At 39.7% G+C, this 22,095-nt stretch overlaps 1 protein-coding gene across 9 annotated transcripts in view; it reads right to left on the bottom strand.

Annotated features, from left to right (window-relative positions):
- The window catches only part of ERCC6L2 (ERCC excision repair 6 like 2), a 112,290-nt gene extending 95,678 nt beyond the window's left edge, over window positions 1-16,612 (bottom strand). For 5 of the 9 annotated variants that reach the window (XR_010994556.1, XM_068176802.1, XM_068176806.1 and 2 more), the window contains exons 1-7: window positions 16,353-16,527; window positions 13,414-13,838; window positions 9,112-9,231; window positions 7,487-7,680; window positions 3,705-3,866; window positions 2,296-2,503; window positions 741-881 (exon numbers count right to left, since the gene is read on the bottom strand). Coding sequence is in view for 8 of the 9 variants with exons in the window: in XM_068176802.1 (XP_068032903.1) it covers window positions 741-881; window positions 2,296-2,503; window positions 3,705-3,866; window positions 7,487-7,680; window positions 9,112-9,231; window positions 13,414-13,838; window positions 16,353-16,374 (1,272 nt within the window). In the remaining variant the exon portion in view is untranslated. Of the gene's footprint in view, window positions 1-740; window positions 882-2,295; window positions 2,504-3,704; window positions 3,867-7,486; window positions 7,681-9,111; window positions 9,232-13,413; window positions 13,839-16,352 lie in introns of all 9 variants that reach the window. The other 4 variants (XM_068176807.1, XM_068176808.1, XM_068176801.1 and 1 more) reach the window with 3 other exon arrangements.
- Window positions 16,613-22,095: the final 5,483 nt, after the last annotated feature.

Consider the following 22,095-nt stretch of genomic DNA (forward strand, 5'->3'; position numbering starts at 1 on the left):
GCTACATGATTTGGAAAAATACTCAAAACACTACACAAGAATCAGAGCAGGCCAGAGAGATAAAAGGGAGAAACGTGCATGTCACGTATGCTTCTAAATGTTTAAAATATGTGCTTTATCTGAGCCTACTGAGTGAGGTAAGCAAAACAAATACAAAGCTAGACTGATCAAGATTTAAATAGGTCCAGAGAAGATTGAAGAAATCTGCAAAGCTGTTACTCATGGACAAAGTTTGGCTTGTGCTCTGCGGCTGCTCTTACAGTTCCTCCCTCATGAAGCAAGCCAAAGTGAATGTTTAACGGCACAGAAAGGCACGACGGCATTTAGAACACAAGGAACTACCCAGGCAACCTGCTGAGTTCAGCGTGCTTCCCATTCACAGCTCCTGCACAAACCACCTGAGGCACCTGGGAGCAGCATGCCTGACACGTACTGAACACCTCAATGCAGTACCCTTGCCAGTATCAACTAAATCACAGACACATTTATTAATACAAAAGATCCAGAATTTACTGCATAGGGAACAATCACCTGCTCAGGGCATGCAAAGCAGCTTTGCAGTAACCCTGAAGTGCTTAACTCTATGATGCTCGTGATGTAGCTCCCCATGTTTCCAGCCAGGATTTCCCAAACAGATGAGATACATCTACATACATTTCAATCAGCTCTTCATCAGCAGAGAGTCTCTTGAGAAATTCAGAAGACCATGCTCTAGAATCCAAACAGTGCCAAGTTCTTACTTTGTAACAACAGTTCTTCCTCTTCCGGCCACTATTGCAGCTACAGGGCTCTCCTGCTCTTAACACCAAGGTTACATCATCTGTCTCTAGCACAGCCTGGTACACAGCTTTCTGGAATTCAGATAGGGAACAAAACACCATCTGCCAAAGAGAGAACACAAGAAACACTATCATGTGCAGCATACAATGAAAGGCAAAAAACCACTGCATCAAAAAACACAAATCACAGATCACTGAAAATAAAGTAGAAATAAATACTCTACATGCTCAAATAGTTACAGGAAATTATTCTACCACCAAATAAAAAAAAAAGATGCATCTTGACACCAAAAGAGCATGAAACTTAGCAAAAATGTATGCATACTTATTTTATTCCACCCCAAAATTCTACAAAGAATATCAATGTCATTCTAAAAGAACCTGCTGTTATTTTGCTCAAAACCTTTAAACATGGCTTTTGTGAAGGAATAGGAGGAGGAAGGAAAAGTGAGAGAAGTAAATGCATAATGTTAATTACAGATTTCTCTCTGTTTTGCAAGGTGCTTAATTTGCCCTTTCTTTCCCCTTTTTAGGCATCAGCTGTTGTAGGGCACTACCACAGGCAGGACAAACAGAATAAACAATGAGAAGGCAAGGAACTACACAGTGCTATGGCAAAAAACTCTGATCCCTCTTCTGAAAGACCATGGGTGGCATCTCTGTGACATCTTTAGTCTTCAGCAGCAGGAGACAGAAATCCCAAGATCATTCCTTAACCTATGCTATGCACATAGCAGCAGCACCATGCTGAGCTATAATAATACAGCAGTAACTTGAACATATACTCACATTAACAAGATAATGCAAAGAAAAAAACCTGCTAGATTCAGAAAGGAGACTGACTGATGTTTGTGTTAATCTTTCCTTCAGAAGATTGCCTAGATGACATTATTATAAACTAAGGATGAAGAAAAAACACCAAATTATGAAAATAAAACCAGATGCAAACTTACATATTTGTCAACTCAGAAGAAAAGATTTAGCAGAACTCTTAGCTATATCAATAAAGTATTATCACTTCATGTAATATTTACAATTGCATCAGATGAACAGGATTACAGACCTATCACAGAATCAGTTTGTCTGATATTTTTCTTTTATTTCAGGATCGAAAAACAAGGGAGTTAAAAACATACTGTTCCATACATAAAGTGTCAAAATGCAAATTCAGAAGTTCTGCATAGAATTTCAAGACATTTACATACATTGCTTTAGGCTTGCAGAGGTAAGGACAAAAACATACATAAAACAGATGTGCAAATCACTAATCAGAAGACTAGTTGAGCATTTTCATGCTTGATTAACTCCATTTCAATGTGCAATCATAGTAATTACATGAACAAAGCACACTACTTCAAGTGCACTTTTTCCAAGGCTATGGATTCTTCTTAAGTTAAAAAGATGAAGAGAGAACCATAAATTACAGACAGGATGCAAGAGAGAAAATACAACAAGAAAACAAAAAAGAAGAGATACAGTGCTAATAAATGTATTTGAAATGTGAAGGCACTCTTACCCTATCTTCCTTTTTTGGCAACTGATCACTGATAAGCGCTTTGGTGCGTCTCAGAAACCAGCCAGACATTATTCTTGCCAGGTTCACGATGGCCTTACGACCTGTTGCTAGCTCCCGTTTAGTTGCAGTGTGCCTCTGACCATGCTCCACTGGATCAGAAAATTTCTTCTTGAAATGTACTTTGCTACCTAAAAGTCCTGGTACAGCCCTATTAAAAAACAAAAGGGGATGGGGAATTGATTCCTTGATTTAAAGCATACCATTTTTTTTTCTGACTAACAGCAATATCTTAAAGTAGCAGTCACCAGAGAAACTAATAAAAATTTTAAGTGCAAATAGAAACACATAGTATTTTAAGACATGCCATTTTTCCTTTGTTTTCTGTGATCCTCAAATGCTAAGACATAGCCCTCAGGAAAAGGGTTCCAATATCAAGAGAAAAAAAGTTTAGCAGAATAACAGAAATCACAATTATATAGAAGTTCTAAACTACAAGGCTCTAAGTGTTGAGGAGCCTAAACTGGAAGCTAAGCAGTCATGTTTTCAATTTTTACTGGTTTTATGGAATCAGAATATGCAGATATTACAATTAACAAAATAAAATCTTGAGAAACCCAATAGTAGAAAAAAATTAGTAATTGTTGGCAGTATTACACATTGGAACAATTTACTAACAACATCAGCATAGTTTTAATGAACCAGATGCAACACTAAGCTTAAAATATTCTTCCTGCTAATTCTGTTCTGTATGTCCTTATATTTAAAGTAAGTTTGCTTTGTTCTTCCTCTGCAAAGCATTCCTAGGAGATTTAGATTCGTATCTATGGTCAGTTGCACCTCTCCCTGAGCATTAAAGTTTCTCTGGACAAAACTGTTACTTTTCAAATATGTGCACTTGTGCATTTTGGAAAAAAAAGCAAAATATTATTACTTTCATCCTCCAAGTAGGTCAGAATGACCTGCACATACTGGAGCAAAGGCACTATGTTGGTCAAGGTTGTGTAATGATTTCCTATCTACTGGGTGAAGGACAGAAGGAAAAAAGAGTGTCCCTCGGGGAAACAAAAACAAACAAACAAACAAAAAAACCCACAAAAACAACAAAAAAAAAACACCCCAACATTAATATGTAATACGGGAGGTGAAGGAAGAATAATTTTAACTACTTCCCAAGTTCCCCAAAGAAACCATCTGGGATGAATGCCAAATGTATTAAGTAGCTGTAAAATACCAGGAGCTTACCTCCCCAGTAAGTTATATTCTCAAAAAAAAAGCAGGTGCTTTGAGGTTGTGTTTTGTTGTTGTTTTTTTTATAACACAGATGGGTCCATATCATCCAGTCCTGCCCCAACCCACTGCACAGTCAAGACACAGAGGTGTTTAAACATAAAAGAAACTATTTTATTTACCAGTCCATAACACACCAAAGTTCCTTCATATTATTTTGAAGAATGGTTCCGGTAAGACCTATGCGAACACTGCATTTTAATGACTTCATGGTTTGAGTTATTTGAGCCTTTGGATTCTTGATTCTATGTGCTTCATCTACTATCACAGCAGACCACTCTATACTGCAGATCAAAAAAAGATTTCATTAATTGACATTACTTGTCCCACTATCCCACATACATACAAAAAGTGAAGTAAGCCACACAAATAGCTGTGATTATATTACAACACATTATTACTTTTTGATTTTCCTGGTTTTTTTTTTATATTATATCACTCCATTTCTTTATATTGTTTGTTTAGCAAATTCAATTAACATAATTGAACATGATGGCTAAATTACATTGTCAAATAAATGAGCTACTGTTATCTGTATTAATGCTTTCTGTGAACAAAGAAGGTTTCAATCTGTGGACCAATGAATACAGCACATCTCACTAAAATTAACTCCACTTATAATTAAGACTTACAAAAAACAATTAAGTTTCTGAAGGTAAACTACTGAAATACACTTAACATAGGCATGCTTCATTTTACCAAAAAAATTATCCAAGGCAAATACCAGTGTGTTGTAGGTTGGGTTGGTTTAGTCAGGGATTTTACTAATGTTAGTTAGACATGTTCCTTGTACCCCTATCTTTCCCTCACAGTGGTTTGATCCAGGTTGTTTATTCCAAGATTTCCCACCACACAGACCCACAGTTGCCTGCCAATCATCTCACTCCTCCCAGGGTTTCTCCTTACATGGTTCTCTCAATCAGGGGTTGCCACTCCCTGTTGGGGTGTCAATCTTGTAACCACTCCCTGCTTCTTCATGAAAGTTCTGTGTCAATCACCCTATCTTTGCATTCCTATTTGTCCCAGAACGCTGTACCCACCTCTGTTATGTCACCATTGGTTGTGAAACCCTACCTTGGTTTAACCCCATAGGGCAAGACAAGTTTCCACCCCTATCCACCCACCCCCTATTTAATCTGATGCAATCTATTGTTTGGGGCCATTTTGCCTTACACTGATCTGAGAGCCACTTGCTCAGACCACGCACGGGGGATTAAAGGTTCTCAGTTTTGCAGACAAAGTGTCCTTCTCTCTACCCTTCGCTTCCTCTCAGCGTCCAGCCACCAAAGCTGCTAACCCACACTGGGATACTCTGCAAACCTGGAGCACCCATAAAGGTAGCGGCTAAGGTCGCACAAAGAAGTGCTAGCTGGCGCTTTAGCTGCTTGAGGCCGTAACGAAGAAACACCACACCAGTGAATTGAAAACATTTCAATCTGAATGGTTTTCTACAATAAAGTATCACTCAAGAATATATATACAATATCAATATAGCAGAGAAATTTTAATATTTTGGGATTGTGATGAGAAGGAACATAGCTATTAGCAGTGACCAGAAGATATTTTGCAGCCAGTTCAAGAATAAAACTTAGGGGTAGAATGACCTGTATACTGAGATAATAATAAAGAAAGTCTTCAAGTCCCTAGGAAGAGATTTACTAAATTTATGAGTTCACTTTATATATATGAATATTTCAGAACACAACCATATCCAAATTGATATGCTGCAAAAAGCTGAAACAGACATGTTTAGAGATGTTTAGTAGAAAGCGTGTCTCCTGAGCAAGCTGCATTTAGTTCACTAATGAAGGCTGATCTTGCGGCATTTTTGCTAATCACTAAATGCATTCATTCATATTCAAGTTCCTACATTCCCAAAATAAGCTAAAAATTACATATTCTTATTCCTGACAAGTAATTATTTAAGAGCAGCTTTTGAGGCCAATCCATCACTGTAGTGAAGCAAGACACAAAGCTTCTCCTGGTGTGGAGACCATAGGCCCAACCAGTCACATCTTCTGCAGAAACAGTTTGATAAATCTGCATGCTGAATAAACATATTTGCAGGCAGTCACACATTAGATCTGCTCCACACATGTACCTATTTCCTGACCACAGTCTATGCCAAGCATGAAGAGTTCCTCAGAAAGAACATGAATAGTTAGGGGGCCGATAACAAAACTACTTTATTCTTCTATCTGTACTTCTCAACTCTCTGTACTTCAGACCTGAGCACAGAAATGAAGATCTGATCATTCTGATGATGGATCTCCAGACAACTAAGGTACTCTCTGGGGCTTGGACCTTTCCCAACACCCGAAATGCCAAGATCTGTAGATCCACTTATATCAGCTGCTGAGGGCAGGCTGCTACCACCATCCATTGACACAACTCGTACACTACTTCTAAGATGACACAGGGGAAAAGGACCTTTAGGATTGGATGAAAAATGTGTGCATTTAAATCTCAAAGCTTTTAGGGCTCAATAATCTCATCAAGCTGGTGAAAAGAGCAAATAACAAGAAAAATAGCCTTTTGAGCATTTGTTAAAAATTCCAGGTGATTATTCTCCTTACAATGTACTAAAAGATAGAAATACTTTCTATGTATCTTTCAGCAGTCGTCAGGTTTCAAGCAGGCAATTCCTACATCATTCAGAAAATACTTCATAACTGTGTTACCAGCAAAGACTGGTATTGTAAAATACAGGCAAACCCAGTGGGAAGAAATGATGATGTCCAACTCCAGTTCAGAAGGCTGAATGATTGCTTTATTATAACTACGCTATAATACATTAATATACTATATAAAGAAGATGCTAAAACTACAAACCTGCTTGTTCTAACTACCATATCTAACAACTTGTGACCTTCTGCGATAGTCCAGACACAGGTGGATTTGATTGGTCACCAGGCTCAAACAATCCTCACCAGAATCCAATCAAGCAATTACCCCAGGTAAACAATTCTCCAAGCACATTCCACATAGGAAAAACAAGGAGCAGAAATAGAAATGGTTTTCTCTTTCTTTCTCTCTGTGCACCTCTATGAAAAATCCTGAGAGAGAGAGAAATGTGCTTGCTAAGGACTGGTTTTATGGGAACTATTCAAACACTTACTGCTACCACGTGTCCCATTACAAAGACAGCTGTATTGAGTCTGGCTGAGATGGACTTAATTTTCCCACAGCAGCTCTCACTGGTCTGTGGGTAGTTGGAAAGTTGTTGTTAACACACCAATGCTTTGGCTACTGCTGAGCAGCAGTGGCAGAGCATGAGCACTGTCTCAACATTTTCCCCACAGTAAACTGGGAATGGGTAAGATCCTGGGAGGGGACAAAACTAGACCAGCTGACCCAAACTGACCAAAGGGATAACTCATCCCATATGGTATTAGCTCAGATTTAAAAGCAGAGGAAAGGAGGAGAAATGGGGCATTTGTTATTTATGATGTTTGCCTTTCAGAGCAACTGCTATGTATGTGGAAGCACCATTTCCCGGGAAGTGGCTCAACACTGCTTGCTCATAGGAAACAGAAAATAAACATTTTCTTCCCCCTCTGTGTTTGTGTCTGCCTAAAATTTTGCTTTTGCTTTAGTAAACTGCCTTATCTCAACTAAAGAGCTGGTTTTTATTTTAATTTCTCTTCCCTGTCCAGTTGGGAAGGGGATTGATAGAGTGGCTTGGTGGGTACCTGGTGTCCAGCCAAGGTCAACCCACCAGAACTGTACAGGTTAAATTCAGTAGGACAGGATAAATTCAATAGTACAGGGATTCTTCTCTGCAGCACAGTGCATCAATGGATTTAACAGCAAATATATTGTACAGAAAAAAGTGTTTGAAAAGAACAATGCACAATTAGACAGTTAAAATTCAGTGTGTACAAAAACATATTAAAACTATTACCTGTTAAATTCATCCAAATACAGGCGGAGTATCTCATATGTTGTAAGAGCAACTTCACATTTTCCTTGCTTGATGCGATTCATGCCATCATCTTTTTTACTGCCATGTAAGACAGAGACTTTAAAGTACCCCCATGTGTCTAACTCATCCTTCCAGTTGTACAGCACTGAAAGAGGGGCCACTATGAGGAAAGTCTGAAAACAAGTATATATTAGAGTATCACTAAAAAAACTAAAACATACCAACTTCTCAATAACGGAAGTCAAGATCTTGCCTACTTTACTACTCTGAGCAGTCTGACTGTTTAATTCTGCCATTTCAAAGGATGTATGGAACATATCTAAAGTTAATATAAATTCAAAAGTAATCAGTTTACCCTGAGTATATATAATATACAGCAGAAAAATACTGTCATACTACAAAGCACTACTTACTTAAATTATACTCTTAAATGCAGTAAGATGTGAAACACTATCATTTTGTGTTGTTATAGCATCTGTATACCATAAAATGTTTTACAAATGGAGAAAATAAATGGAAGAGGTTAAGCAGCTTCCTCAAATCTATAAATCTAGTCATCATGTGACTTGAAAACAGATAGTCCTGGAAAGAGTTAAAAAAATTAGGACAGCTCATACAATTCACTTAGTATCATAGGATAATAAAATCAAAGAGATAGGAAGTGACCTTAGGACATTTTCAGTCCAACTTTGTAGTCAAAGCAGTGGCAAAACTGACGTCAAACCCAGGCTTAGCCAACTGAGGTCTTCAAAACCCCATAAGGATGTATGGGGTCTACAACCTCTGTGTGACCTTTTTCAACATTAAATGTCCTCAAAGTGACATTCTTCTCTCACTCGTAGTCACAGTCAGAACCATTCCTGTTTCTTTGCACATAAAATGCTATCCCTTTACCCCTTCTTCTCAGCCTGTTATTTCCTGAGGAGCATGTATCCATTATTCACAGAGCTACAGTCATATGACTCATTATGTCAGTCAAATTCTCTAACTATTGCAGCAAAATAAAAATAACAATGGAAAATAGAAATCACATGGTTTCTGTAATGGGTAAAATTAAAATGATCTTCAGATTTATCTTATTCACACAGAACTTTTACATGTATGTTTTATTTGTTGTCACTGTATTTGATTACTTAAAATATCAGCCAGACTTACTTCCAACATTATGACAGCCAGGACATCACAAGGATATTAGCAATACACTTTCCAAACCTATGGATTTGTCTTAATTAAATACCCTGTTATTATAGATATATATGCTTTTTTACTTTAAAAATATCATCATACAACACTAATTTTCTACTCACTGATATGTGCTTTTCAATGTTCTCTAGCCACAAATCTAACCCAGACACTTTCAAATGTTTTCCATTAGTGCAGATGAACAGTAGTAACAGATTAGACAATAACAACTAGAGAGAGAGGGCACTATGGTAGTCATGAAAACTGAAGGCTTCCCCAACACTACTAGGAAAGGCATGAAATCCTACTTCAGCAGCTGAATTTTAAAAGTTAATGTACATAAACTCCCAGAACAAACAAACAACAAATTCAAGTATTGTCTTTTATCAAAATTCTTAAGCTAGTATCACTAAAAATTGTACCTTCTTGGGGTTACAATCTGAGCCCTTTTTCATTGTCCTCAGTAAAAACTCCGGCATATTATTTTCAATATCCTCACGTGTTCCCTTTTTCTTCAACACTGCAGCCAAAAATGAAATTACCTTGATAAAGAAAACAATTCTCAGTGACTATGTACAATTGAATAAATTCCACCAAAAAAATCAACATTTAAGACAAAATCCTGGACAGGACTCTGGAAGGTGGTTTGGTTTGGTAGGGGGGGATATTTTTTTTTGGGAGGGTGCAGGCACGAGGTGTTTGTTGGCTTTAAATAAATCTGTTTTTAAAATGGGACCCCTCCCTCCTTTGGATTCCTAAGAACTCCTTCAACTAATGATAAGAACAAGTAAGTGCTCTATCTCACTCTTTTATTCTTTAAGTGGAAATATACAAAAATACACAAAAAGACAGAGTATGAATGATCCAGAAAAAAATGGAGATGAGGCTTGTCTTGCCACTCTCCTTCTTTTCAGGGTACTTGAATTTCAGATGAGAAAACAGAAGGAACAGAAATCCTCTAACTCTCCTCTCAATGTTATTTCTGCAAAAGGAAGAAAAGGCTTATTCTGCAGGTTTGTTTTTTAGTAATACACCTTTTCCTGTATGTTCCATTCCTTCAAATTCCTGTTGCTGACATTAAAACCTTTTTTTTTCCTTTTGTGCTATATTCTCCCATCTGCCTCAAACCAGTCAAGGTGATTAAGAGAACACATTTATTACAATACACCACAGCAAGGACAAACATCCCAGCACAAGCTATTCCAAAATGCTCCTATCGTAATCCAAAACAGGAAGAAGGCAGAGAAAGATCTGGCCAGAACATGCAAATTCAAGATTCACTTGGGATAAATGGTATCCATGGACTAAGCAGCAGCAAGGACCAGATGCATCATAAGAGAGGTGCCCTTCTTTTGAAAACTCAACAGGCCCCTTTTATTCAGAACAGCCAGCTCCAGCCGCTTCCTTTGTGCAGCTGCTACACAGCTGCTTGTAGCAGGACAGAGGAATAGCTACCAACTGTTGATGTCCAAAAAAAAGAACTTACTCCCTCTAATGATGGGGAGAAAGAGCTAGTCAGGAGAGCTGAGCGCAGAAAAAATACATCCCTGAAAAGAATAGTTGGATGGACAAAAGAGAGAAGAAATCCATCATAGGTATGGCCACAGAATGAAAGAAAGATATGTAGAATAAAAGTAAACCAAACATTTTTATACATATCTCATAAACTGAGGTTGAGATCAACTGCCAGTTTGCACATGTTGTTTAATTAATGACTTTTAAATCCTTTGAGAATTAGAATCAAATTCAACTGAACAATAAATCTCTATGTCTTTTCCACATTCTCTATTCTTGGAAGAATTTGCATCACAAATTTCTAGGAGTAGCAAAGGCAGTGAAACAGCAACTCATTATCAAAAATCTTTGGCTCTTCTAGATCAAGCAAGAAGCAATCTCAATGCCATGATAGCAAACTAGTTCACTGTAATCACACTAAGAAACAACATTATTCTATTTGCCTTCACCTAAACTTCAGCTTGATATGACTGAACCATGTGGTCGGGACATTTAAAGCAAAAATCAGTTCAGAAATACAAAGAACATTAAAATTCAAAGGATTTCCAGAACTGTTTTTATCTCATGAACCATCCTATAATTCAGAAACAGTAAACTTCAGCCAACTGACAATCATAAGTCAATTCTTTCTAAGACTATATCAGTTATTCAATGAAGTTTAGATTTATTTTTTCATGTGTACTAACCTTTTCTAAACAAGTGAATTCTACCATTTTATTTCATATCCACTGAACTGCCTTTCCCATGCTGAACTTAAACACTGTGTTTAATAAAAAATACACAAGATCATAGAATCATAAAATTGTAAGGGTTGGAAGGAGCCTTAAAGATTACCTAGTTCCAATCCCTGCCATGGGCAAGGATGCCATTCACTAGACCAGATTGCTCAGGCCCCCAGCCAACCTGGCCTTGAACACAAAGGTTACTGGAAAGCTGCAATGAGGTCCTCCAAGAGCCTTCTCTTCTCCAGGCAGAACTGCCCCAAATCTCTCCACCTCACAGGAGAGGTGCTTGATCCCTCGGAACACCTCGTGGCTTCCTCTGGACCTACTCTAACAGGTCCACATCCCTCCTGTGCTAGGGACCCCAGAGTGGGATGTAGTGTTCCAGGTGGGGTCTCAGAAGAATGGAGCAGAGGGGCAGAACCATCTCCCTTGACCTGCTGGACATGCTGCTTCAGATGCACCTCTAGGCTGCAAGCACACACTGCTGGCTAATATCCAGCTCTTCACCCACAAGAATCCCCCAGTCCCCCTTCTCAGGGCTGCTCTGTACAACTTCTCTCAGTTTGTGTTCATGTCTGGGATTTTCCCAGCCCACATGCAGCACCTTGCACATGGACTAGTTGAGCTTCATAAGATTCTCATGGGCCCTATTCTCAAGAATGTCCAGGTCCCTTTGGATGGCATCCCATCCTTCTGTTGTGTCAACTGCACTGCTCAGATTTGTGTCATTTGCAGACTTGCTGAGATTGCACTCAATCCCACTGTCTGTGTCATTGAGGTAAACACTGCAGAGCAGTGGTCCCAAAACAGAGCCTGAGGGACATCACTCATCACCAGCCTCCACCTCAACACAGAGGAATTGACCACAACTCTCTGCACACAGCCAGCCAGCTCTTTATCCATTGAACTGTCCATCCATCAAATCCACCCATCTCCAGTTTGGAGTTAAGGATGTCATGTGGAACCAGGCCCTACGAGAAGCAGAGACATCTGTTCATCTTCCCATATTGACCATTACCACAATTACATCATGTAACATCACCAGACTAGTCAGGTACAAGTTTGCCACTGCCTCAGATCAGTCGCCTCAACCTTTCTTTTCTGACCTATGTACTTAGATAATCCCTTCTTGTTATTCCTCATATATGATAGTCTTCACATAAGATATTCTTTGAAATCTCTACCTTTCTTTTGAAAACTTGACACAGATTAAAGGAAATAGCCATCAGATGTGATTTCCACATAGGAACACACTGTCACTGTGATAAATGTGCCTAGAGAATCAGCTCTGAGATTCAAAAATATAAGAGGCAATCAAGACAACTAAATTTTGTTTCCCCCTCCCCAAGTTTAGTATTATCTTTCACATATACATAGATATTTCTTACTACGTGAAATCAGATTATTTGCAGTTCTGAGTAGAAACAGTCTACCGTAATTACTGACTTCTTCAACTATCATGGACAAGAAACATGGCCAGGCTTAAAATGAATGCAGTTTAGTTTTAATAAGCATCTGTTAACAGAGCATCATCAACTATTTGTACAAATCCATGATACGCCTCTAAATGCTCTATGCAGAGTTTTGACCATTTAGTTCACCCACTCCTCTTTTGAAGTTTGCTACAGGACGACACTTTTTTGTGCTGAAAAGCATCTGTCAATATTCTCCTAAATGGAAGGGCAACAGATACCATAACCAATACCTGCCAGTGAAGGAATGAGCTTGCACTGGACACATGGAGCAAGACAAAAGAGCGTGGGACAAAGACTATCTCCCACAGAACTCAAACTACTAACTTTAAATCAGATAGACTATAGAGAATTTCCACACATAAAATCACCTTAATTACAGAAAAGTAAGTAAGTAAAAATCAAGTAAGCAAGTAAAAAGCAAGTAAGTAAAAAATAAGTAATTTAGGTCACACAGATTCAAAGCATAATGAAAAAAAATCCAGCTACACTTTGACCTCTCATCAATCAAGCTGCATTACCAAAAGAGTGATGGAAGTAGCATGGAATACCAAAGCACTATTTCCAGAGATGGGAGTGAGTGTGTCAGTTCTTTTGCATTCCCAGAACAGTGAAACTGTTTGTTTTCAGGAAAAAAGGAAAAAGGTATTTTAAAAGCAAGAGTCAGATAAGGGTCTCAAGTTCTTTTACTGTATTCCAGTGCAAATTGCTTTCATGATGAGCAGGTAGCACTCCTTAAAGTAAATTCAACACACTAACATTTTAACTATCATAATTACTCCCGCTTATACTAAAAGGAGTCCCATCCCAGTTTTATGGCCTGTAAGGAGTGAGTCTTAAATCAGCAATGGGCTCCTGGATCTGAGTGCTGTCCTGGACATCATGTCCTGCCTCATCCACATCTGTAACAGCAGAGGGAGGTTTAAACTTCAAAAATACAATGCTTTTTAAAATAGATTTACAGATACCATAAAATACTGTATTCTCCCACTGTAACAAACAAAAAGAATACCTGTATTGTCTTTCCAAGGCCCATATCATCTCCAAGAATACACCCTCTGTTATTAGCATAGTGTCTATACAGAAACTGGGCTCCTTCCCTTTGATAATCACGCAGGTATCTGTTAATTGTATATGGGATAAAATTGCCATTGTCAGATAATTTAAAAGCAGCTCCAGGAGATGGAAGATTTTGGTCAGGAAAATATGGCTTTTCCAGATCACACTCATCAAATGGTAAGCTCTTCCAGGGTCCTCTACTGTCTTTGATTTTACAAAGTTTTGTTATTAGTATTTTCCTTTCTTCAGACTCCAAGAATGATACAACAGCAAATGATTTTCCATTCTTGTCCTTTTCAAGAGAAGTTAATGTTCCTTCATGAAGTTTTCCATTTTCAAAACGAGGCGCAAGGCATTTCTCCCCAATACACCACTGGTCTATAAAAAAAAACCAAACACACATAGTGATAAACTGGCCTGATGTACAAATTAATTTCTTCACTATTAAAACAATGGATATAAACTTAGTTGACAAAATGCATATAACTTCATACAAACACTTTATTGAAGGTAGCACTAGAATCAAAATAGCAGTCACTGTTTACAGCTAGACATAAAGTTATAATTTGCTTTAACACCACTATTTTAGAAATAACACAAGGTGCATAGGAAAATAAAGCAAAATCCAGATTCCGATGCATTAAGTTAACATAGTGGCTTCACGCAGGCAAACACAGCAGTATGTATCAAAGTGGAAAGACCTCACATCACACTGACAATGAAAAATAATACAAAATACCTCTACTAAAAAAAAACAAGGTCTTCACTCTTCACAGCAAAAAGACCTCGCAAGTAATGGCTGCACACAAAGTTTTCCAAATTTGAACTGAGAGAAAAAGGGGTGTTCTTTCAAGTTTGCAGAAGCAATTTTTAATCTTCCCCTGCTCAGTCATCCCAAAACAAAGGGATACATGATTCATTTCAGAACCTTTATTGTTTCTTATCTATTTGCTGGAGTAAGTTTTGATACTTACAAGAAAGTCATTATCAATTACCATGAGATGCACTTTTTTTACAGGAAGGAGCAAGCCAGAAAGAATCTTGCACCAGATCAAGTATTCATCATTCTATGACCAGTGGTGGTATATATTCCTGGACACATCAAACCAGACATTTTTCAGAGCTAAGGAAAAAAATTCTGAAGGCAAGAAACTCCACCCGTTTTAATGTCTCTGTGTAAAAACTGCAAGAAAACTGGTTCTCCTCCCCAAGTTCTGAGCACCTGGAAGCATACGCTTACAGGACTAATGTCCACAATGCATTAGTTAAATCAATTATAACCATAATTAATTTACTAAATTATTTAATTATATACACTTAGAGAAAACAAAAACATCCATGTAGCCAAGCCCACTATTCTACAGCCAGCACTGGCCCTAAGCTGACATGCAGGTAACAATAAAAATAGTACAAACCTACAGAACACCCTTATTCCAACATTCTTTGGCCTCTAAAGTATTCTTTTAGTTAAAGAGGTTTCATGGGTCACAGGTGATTTATCTGTTTAGCAAATACCAGTAGACTGCTCTCTTTCAAGTAGCTCCATTCCCCTTTCAACATATGCAGATTCCTAGAATTTGGTGACTTCTGACTAAAAATATTGTGGGTCTGCTCTGGATACATGTCACACTTTTGCTGAGATGGACTTTAATCCACAGACCTAAACTGATGGCCCACTAGTTCTTACACTAACAAGGTCATAAACCACAGCCTTCCCATTCGAGTCACCTTTTTGCAGATCTCTTTAATAATGACCCGATTATCCTTATTTGGAGTTCAGCCCCATACCTTGTGACCTGCTACATAAGCTGTTCCAAGACCCTCAGCCATTCCCTCAGACCTTCTCAAAGACTAAAAGCTCAAATGTAACTTTCTGAGGCAAAGGGTGAAGTACAGGCTGCATATTCAACAAATCATATATAACTAATCCTTAAAGTTCATGGCATTTGTACACGTCTCTCATCTCAATGCAAAAAGATGAGTACATTAACTTCTTCAAGTAGCATCTAATTCTTTCTGCAATTTCATGAGAACAGGAACCAAAATTTAAAAACTGAAACCAGCTACGTACAGCACACTGTTATACATGCAAATCAAAATTAAAATAGCAGAGCACTTCTGTAATTCCTTTTTTTTTTTACAGTAGTGAAGGGACATGCAACACATTCAGAAACTCCCAAGTTAAAACCATTGTTTAAGATAACAGCGTTTTTGTTTTTAGTGAAGCTTCTACTTGAGGCTAAGGAGTTGCATATGGGTCATCACAACTAGAGTTCAGGTGCAAAGTGGAATAAATTACACTGGGCAATAGTACTAGTGTTACTAAACTCCAAACATAAGTGAGAAGCAAGGAACAGAATGAGAAAAAGGCTGAAACCTTAATGGTATTAAGGACACCATTGCTACAAAAAGCCAGAAAATAATGCTGTTAAAGCCAAAGCATGAACTGCTTCGTTTAACTAGCCTGATCCACCAAGTTCTTGGCTTTTGGAGTAGAACGAAAATTCACGTGGACCAATCTCTGAAAACAAAGAAAATTATCTCACATGGTTTCTTAGCATGGGTATAGTACTCTTACCACCAATGATGAAAGCTGGCATTTAAGATGCTTACCTGTACTTACACTTTTTACTACAGGTGGAAAAAATGTGCCTGCAAACATTAACTGTACTAAATCATGGTGATAATGGCATCTTGTCACACACTAGCTCCTTTCAACCACTACTTCTCTAGAAATTATGTCGAATGCTTTCTAACTAGTGAGGGTTGACCACTTAATTTAGAGGGTAAGGTTTCGTTTTTCTTCGTTTTTTTTATTTCACACTCTTAATAAATGACTGTAAAAAGAGAATTCGAGGATATTGTAGAGCAAGACACACGGAAGACGCTTACCTGGGACACCATCATCACACATTTTAACTTTTGGCCGTGCAAAGCCCGGCCGGGCCCACGGGCTGAGGCACCGGGAGCGGACGGGCACCAGCGCGCTGGAGACCCACCGCCGCCCCTCCACCGGGCGGGTCACGGCGGTGCGGGCCCCGAGGGAGCCACCGGACCGCCTCAGAGAAGGGCCCCGTGGCTGTCCCCGCTCTCCACACCGCGGCCCGCTCCCGGAGAGGCGCAGCCACGGCGAGCCGAGCCCGCGGCCGCGCGTCGGCCTCGCCTCGCCCCGCCCCGCCCCGCCCCGCCCCGCCCCGCCTGGCGCGGATAGCGGCCGCGCGGGTATCGCGAGAAGGGCGTTGCCAGGGTGCTCCGTGCTCACCGGCGCCGGTTGGCCGGCGGGAAATATCGCGAGATGTCCTAGCGGAGTGGCCCGGAGCGGCGTCTCGGCCCGGTGCGGCGTCTAGGCTCGATGTGGCGTCTGGGCCCGTGCTGCCCAGTAATGCTGCGTCCAGTTCTGGCCTCCTCAGGAGAAGAGAGGCTTAGAGCTCTTGGAGTGGGGCCAGCACAGGGCGAAGAAGCTGATTAGGGACCTTGGGAGCATTTCTCTTGTGAGGACAGGAGCTGGGCCTGCTCAGTGTTGAGATGACTGAGACGGGACCATATCAATGTGTATAAATACCTGAAGGAAAGGTGTCAGAGGATGGAGCCAGATTCTTCTCAGTTTGCCAAGCAAAAGGACAAGAGGCAATGGTCATGTTATAGGTAAAAATTGACCCAGCCAAATTAAAAAGAAAAAAACAATTTTAATTACAGCAATCAAATTCTATCTGAGCCAGCCACAAAGTAAAGGACAGTGCCGAGCCTGGGACCGGCGCTGCGTGACACACAGATCCCGACCGCTCTAGCAGAGGGTTTCCTATGCTTCATCCCATCCGTCCTGCGCCAGCAGTTTTTATACAGTTTATTTTGCTTGAGGACGGGATTTCGGCGGTCAGCCTTTTCTTTCCATTCAAAATCCCACAAATTCCTAAAGTCTCTTTTCTCTGCGCCGGGTTGAACAATCCGAGGTCCGGGAAGCAATGCACATCGATGATGGAGTTACGGGAACCCGGCATTGAGATGCATCCTCCGGAGGTTCCAGCAACCCCAATCTCGGGTAGTTGTCGGGACAGTCATCACTTGGGAGTTCCTAGATTATCTCAAGAAACAGCCCATCTCCGAGTAAGCCACGTATATTAACTTGTAAATGAAGCCTTGTCTACAATAGTTTCGACATACATGAGGCAGCCCCCTTGCCCTGGCTCACTTGCTTTGTGTCTATATTTTAATCTAATCATATAAAAACTTCTACCCATATATCACTTTATAGGCGCGAGTTATGCATACTACGCATAGCAGTCACAAAATGATGCACAGAAGTTCCACCTTAACATGATGAGGAACTTCATGGTTGGTCACCATGCACTGCAACAGGTTGTCCAGAGAGGTTGTAGGGTCTCCCTTGCTGGAGATACTCAAGAATTGACTGGACACAATCCTGTAGAATGTGCTCAAGGATGACCCTGCTTGGACAAGGAAGTTAGACTAAGATAGACCCTGTGGTCCCATCTAACCTAACCTGTTCTGGGATTCTGGGCAGCAGGAGGAAGGAGATCTAAAGTTATTCTCTGTGAAAAAAAAAATTGGAGAGGTGAGGAAGCAGGGCAAAGAGCGGATGCAATGGAAGGCACAGCTGGCACAGTACAGAGCAGCCAGCTGCACAGAGGTGCAGAGGGCCAAGGATCTGACTTTTGGGAAGACGAAAAATCGAGACAGACCCATTTATTTACAGCCATTTCACCTTCATCCATGAAAACCACTCTCCTTTGAAGAGAGCTGAACTGGACACAGTTAAATTTTGCAGATTACAAAGGCAGTCAGTAGCAATTACTCTGTTCTTGTTGAAAAGACATTAGGCCCCACCAAGAAATCTATCCAGATGGACTCATATCTCAGTAGCAATGCAATGAAGTATTACATGAAAGGTATGGTTTCCCCGATTCTTGCTATTACTTTGACAAAATGCCTTCACATGCATTTAATTGTGCTATATTAGTTTCACTTCTTAAAGTTAAATGCATATGTGTAAGGAGCATGCAAGATTGTTTTTAAATCAGCTTTGAGTTTTAATGCAGAAGACAACAAATTTGGGACAATTTCTCCATTCCTTTTAATTGTCTTTCAACTTATATAATTTTGGTGACTTTTTAGTAGGGATTGAGCATTAGCAGTAAAAAACCTGGATTCTTCTGGCATATGCCACAAAATTCTGTACAATGAAGATGGGTAATTAGACTATCAAAATTTTGCATCCTACAGTGTTTTCAGTAGCAAGGTAAGGCAGTAGATACGGGTCTCCATGCTGTTTCTGCTTGCAGCAAACATGCAAGCAGGCTGGCTGCTTGTCTGCTCTAAGAGTAATATAGACTTGTGCAACCTAGATCAGCATTAAGTTGTTTCTTTAAGTTGTCTGCTATTAGCCAGAATTTTGTTCTAAAAGAGGTTAATGAAAGCCAGGTGGTGTGTGCTCAGCCAGTTAAACTAGACTAATAGGAAAATAGCAAGCACGAAAGCACTAGCTATGTCAGTGCTATGTTAGAAAGTTCACCTGTGAACTACATGAATATTGAACACCACCTACATTGCAGGAGGCTGCTCAGCAATAGAACATAATATAGTACCAATGTTACATAATTTTTAAAAAGTGTGTAGTCATGCATTCATTCCAAAGGCAGATGAAAGGAACTATGCCAACCACAATAATGAAAGGAGTGGCATGCCAGATTCTCTTAATTCTCACTGAAGAAACACATGTAAACTGTACAAGATCTCAGGTACCTAACAGACCTTGTTCCTGAGAGCATCTTTGAAAAAGGAGCAAGAATATAGGTTCTGATTCTAAGGAAGCTTTTAAAATGTGTCGTGTTTGAAGATAAATATGTGTTTATTCTACAAGGTTGCATTTGATTCTTATAAAAGTGTTTGTGCTTAATAAGGACTCTGATGCAGGCTTGAGCTGCTGTTTTACAGTGACAAATTTGATATTACTTGACAACATAAAAACCAAGAGACATTAAATTCTTTCTTAAGCACTTCAATTTCTTTGATCAAAAAAGGTAGAAAAATTCTGCATACAGTTCAAGGATTCATTGTGCTTTTATGTCAGTGATAAGACCTCAGTCTTAGCTGGAAACAGAATTTCACTTGATAATCCTGATGAAGTCATTAGGATGAGTCTCCATTACATTTAGGTACACTCTTGAAGCTTTTTCATTCAGGAGTGCAAAGGGAGGAAAGCATCCTTATCAGAAACAGTTGGGTGGCTGTGTGTCAACAGGTAGTTTTCTTTTTACCTTTAAAGTTTCTCTAGCCAACTACAAGCAGTTTCTGTATCTCCACTTTAAAGAAGAAGCTAGTAAACAAGCCGTCCCACTGAGATAAGAACTTCTTTCATGCAATACTGTGTTTGGACTGAGCCCATAATGAAAATGTTTCCCGAGGCCAAAGAATGTTTAGCTGTCACATATCTTTAAAAGTTTTTGGAATATGTAAGTCCTTTCAGGAATCTTTCTAGCACAAGTTAGAAGTTATTTTCTGGGATGTCAAAAATATCTCACATCGTGTTTCTTCAAGAAAAGATTTGTAAGATTTCATTTTGAAAAGCTGTTGCCGTTACTGAGAAGTTGAATATATCCAAACTCCATATTAAAATTTGAACTATGTTCATATCTGACTTAGTTTAGATTTCATAAGAGAAGTGTTAGGCTTAGATAACAACCAAAGTGAATACCATAATGAGGATAAGCACTTTTTAAATATGTGCTATATCCCTGAAAGCATTTCACATGTAACATTGTGGCCTTCCTGTTCACTCTTCTTTGTCAGAGAGAGGAGACAAATTAACTGATGTGCATCTAAAAAGGGCTGCTTAGTTACATTTACAGCATCCTCCACATCGTTATGTCTGAAAACAAAGCAAGACTGATTCTCAGATACACTCAGCATTTGAAAGCCACAGAAAGTACAGGCACCTAGAATTCTTTTAAATGTCAGTCATTTAATTCTATATTAGGAGAAAGAAGCGGTGGTTCAATTAATTGGTATCAATTAAGCAGGACAGTGTTAAAAGTGCCACAGAGAGGAACTTCACAATGTGATATTCACAAAATTAACATATTGGAAAGCCTTTTGTATCTTCAACAGTTTATTTGCCAAAGTGTTTTAAAAGTTACCCATCAACATTATTCAAGAAGCTCTCAGAGTTCTTCATGAAAATGAGCCTGACTGGGTACTCTGAATCACATCCATACAGAACAAAGAGAAGGCTTTAGAGCCCTGGTGTGCAGCTGCAGGGCCACAGTTCCTCCTTGGGATCACAGAGTTGTGGAAAGATAGCTCACACAGGTGAATGCCACAGTGGGCAGATGTCGGCAGGATTTAGAAAGGACGGGTCAGGACAGTAGGGAGCAGATTTGGCCTTTTATGTCAGACAGCAGCAGGGATATTGTGGAGTTCTGCCTGGTCTGTAGAGACCATGAGATGTTTGAGTCCATTATCTTCAGAGAAGGGAACAAGGCAAATCTAGCAGTAGGATCATGACCCTGAACTTCAGGAGTTTGCTGGCTTAGGGGTTAGGGGAAAGCAGTATATGTTGTTTGTCTTGATTTCAGCAGTGCCTTCACTGTTTTCTCCTGTAACAACCTCAATATACAGGCTGATGGAAAATGGACTAGGTAAATAAGCAGTGAGGTGACTGAAAACAGGCTGATTTTCTGGACTTAAATTAGTGTCATCAGCAGCACAAAGTCCAGCTGCAGTCCCATTACTAGTGGATTATTTTGGAGTATGGTACTGAGGCTAGTACTGGCCATTAATGACTTGGATGGTGGGACAGAGTGCATGCTCAGCAAGCTAACAGATGATAGATATTCAGTCAGGAAGAGTGGTTAACAAACCAAATACTCATGGTCCCACACAAGGTGGGTAGTGACATGCTGGAAATGGGTATGTAGTAATCTCATGAAGTTCAACAAAGTCCTACACCAGCAGTCAAATAACCCTGTGCAGCACTATAGACTGGAGGTCGACTAGTTGGAAAGCAGCTTTGCAGAAAAGGGCTTAAGGGTCCTGGTGCACATCAAATTGTCAATGAACCAGCAGTTCATCCAGCAGCATGAAAGGCCAACAGTGTCTTGGGCTATGTCAGGAAGAGCACTGCTCTGCAGCCCAAGGGAGGTGAGGCTTCTGCTTTGTTCAGCCCCGGTTAGACCACATCTGAAGTGCTGTATACAGTTCTTGGCTCCACACAACAAGAAAGACATGAAGAGAGTGGAGAAAATCCAAGGTCATGAGGTTTAAGAGATCGTAGTTGGAATTGTGTAGCCTTGAGAAAAGTCTTGGGAGATCTTGTCTGTGCAGAAACACTTGAGAGGGTTTTAAAAGGATACTTTGCTTAGTGGTCCCCATGCCAAGAGGCAACAGGTGCAAACTGAAACAGGAAATTCCATTTAAAGATAAGGAGAAGCTTTTCAGCTGTGGAAGTGGCCAAACACTGCCACAATTTGCTGAGAGAGATAGAATCCACATCCTTGAAGAGAGTCAAAACTCATCTGTACGCAATCCTGAGCAGCCTGCTTAAGGTGACCCTATATGGAGTAGGCATAGTTGGGCTAGGTGTTCTCTAGGGCCTTCCACTCTTGGTCATTCTGTGAAT

The sequence above is a fragment of the Anomalospiza imberbis genome, chromosome Z, assembly GCF_031753505.1.
Source record: "Anomalospiza imberbis isolate Cuckoo-Finch-1a 21T00152 chromosome Z, ASM3175350v1, whole genome shotgun sequence".
NCBI classification, from domain to species: Eukaryota; Metazoa; Chordata; class Aves; order Passeriformes; family Viduidae; genus Anomalospiza; species Anomalospiza imberbis.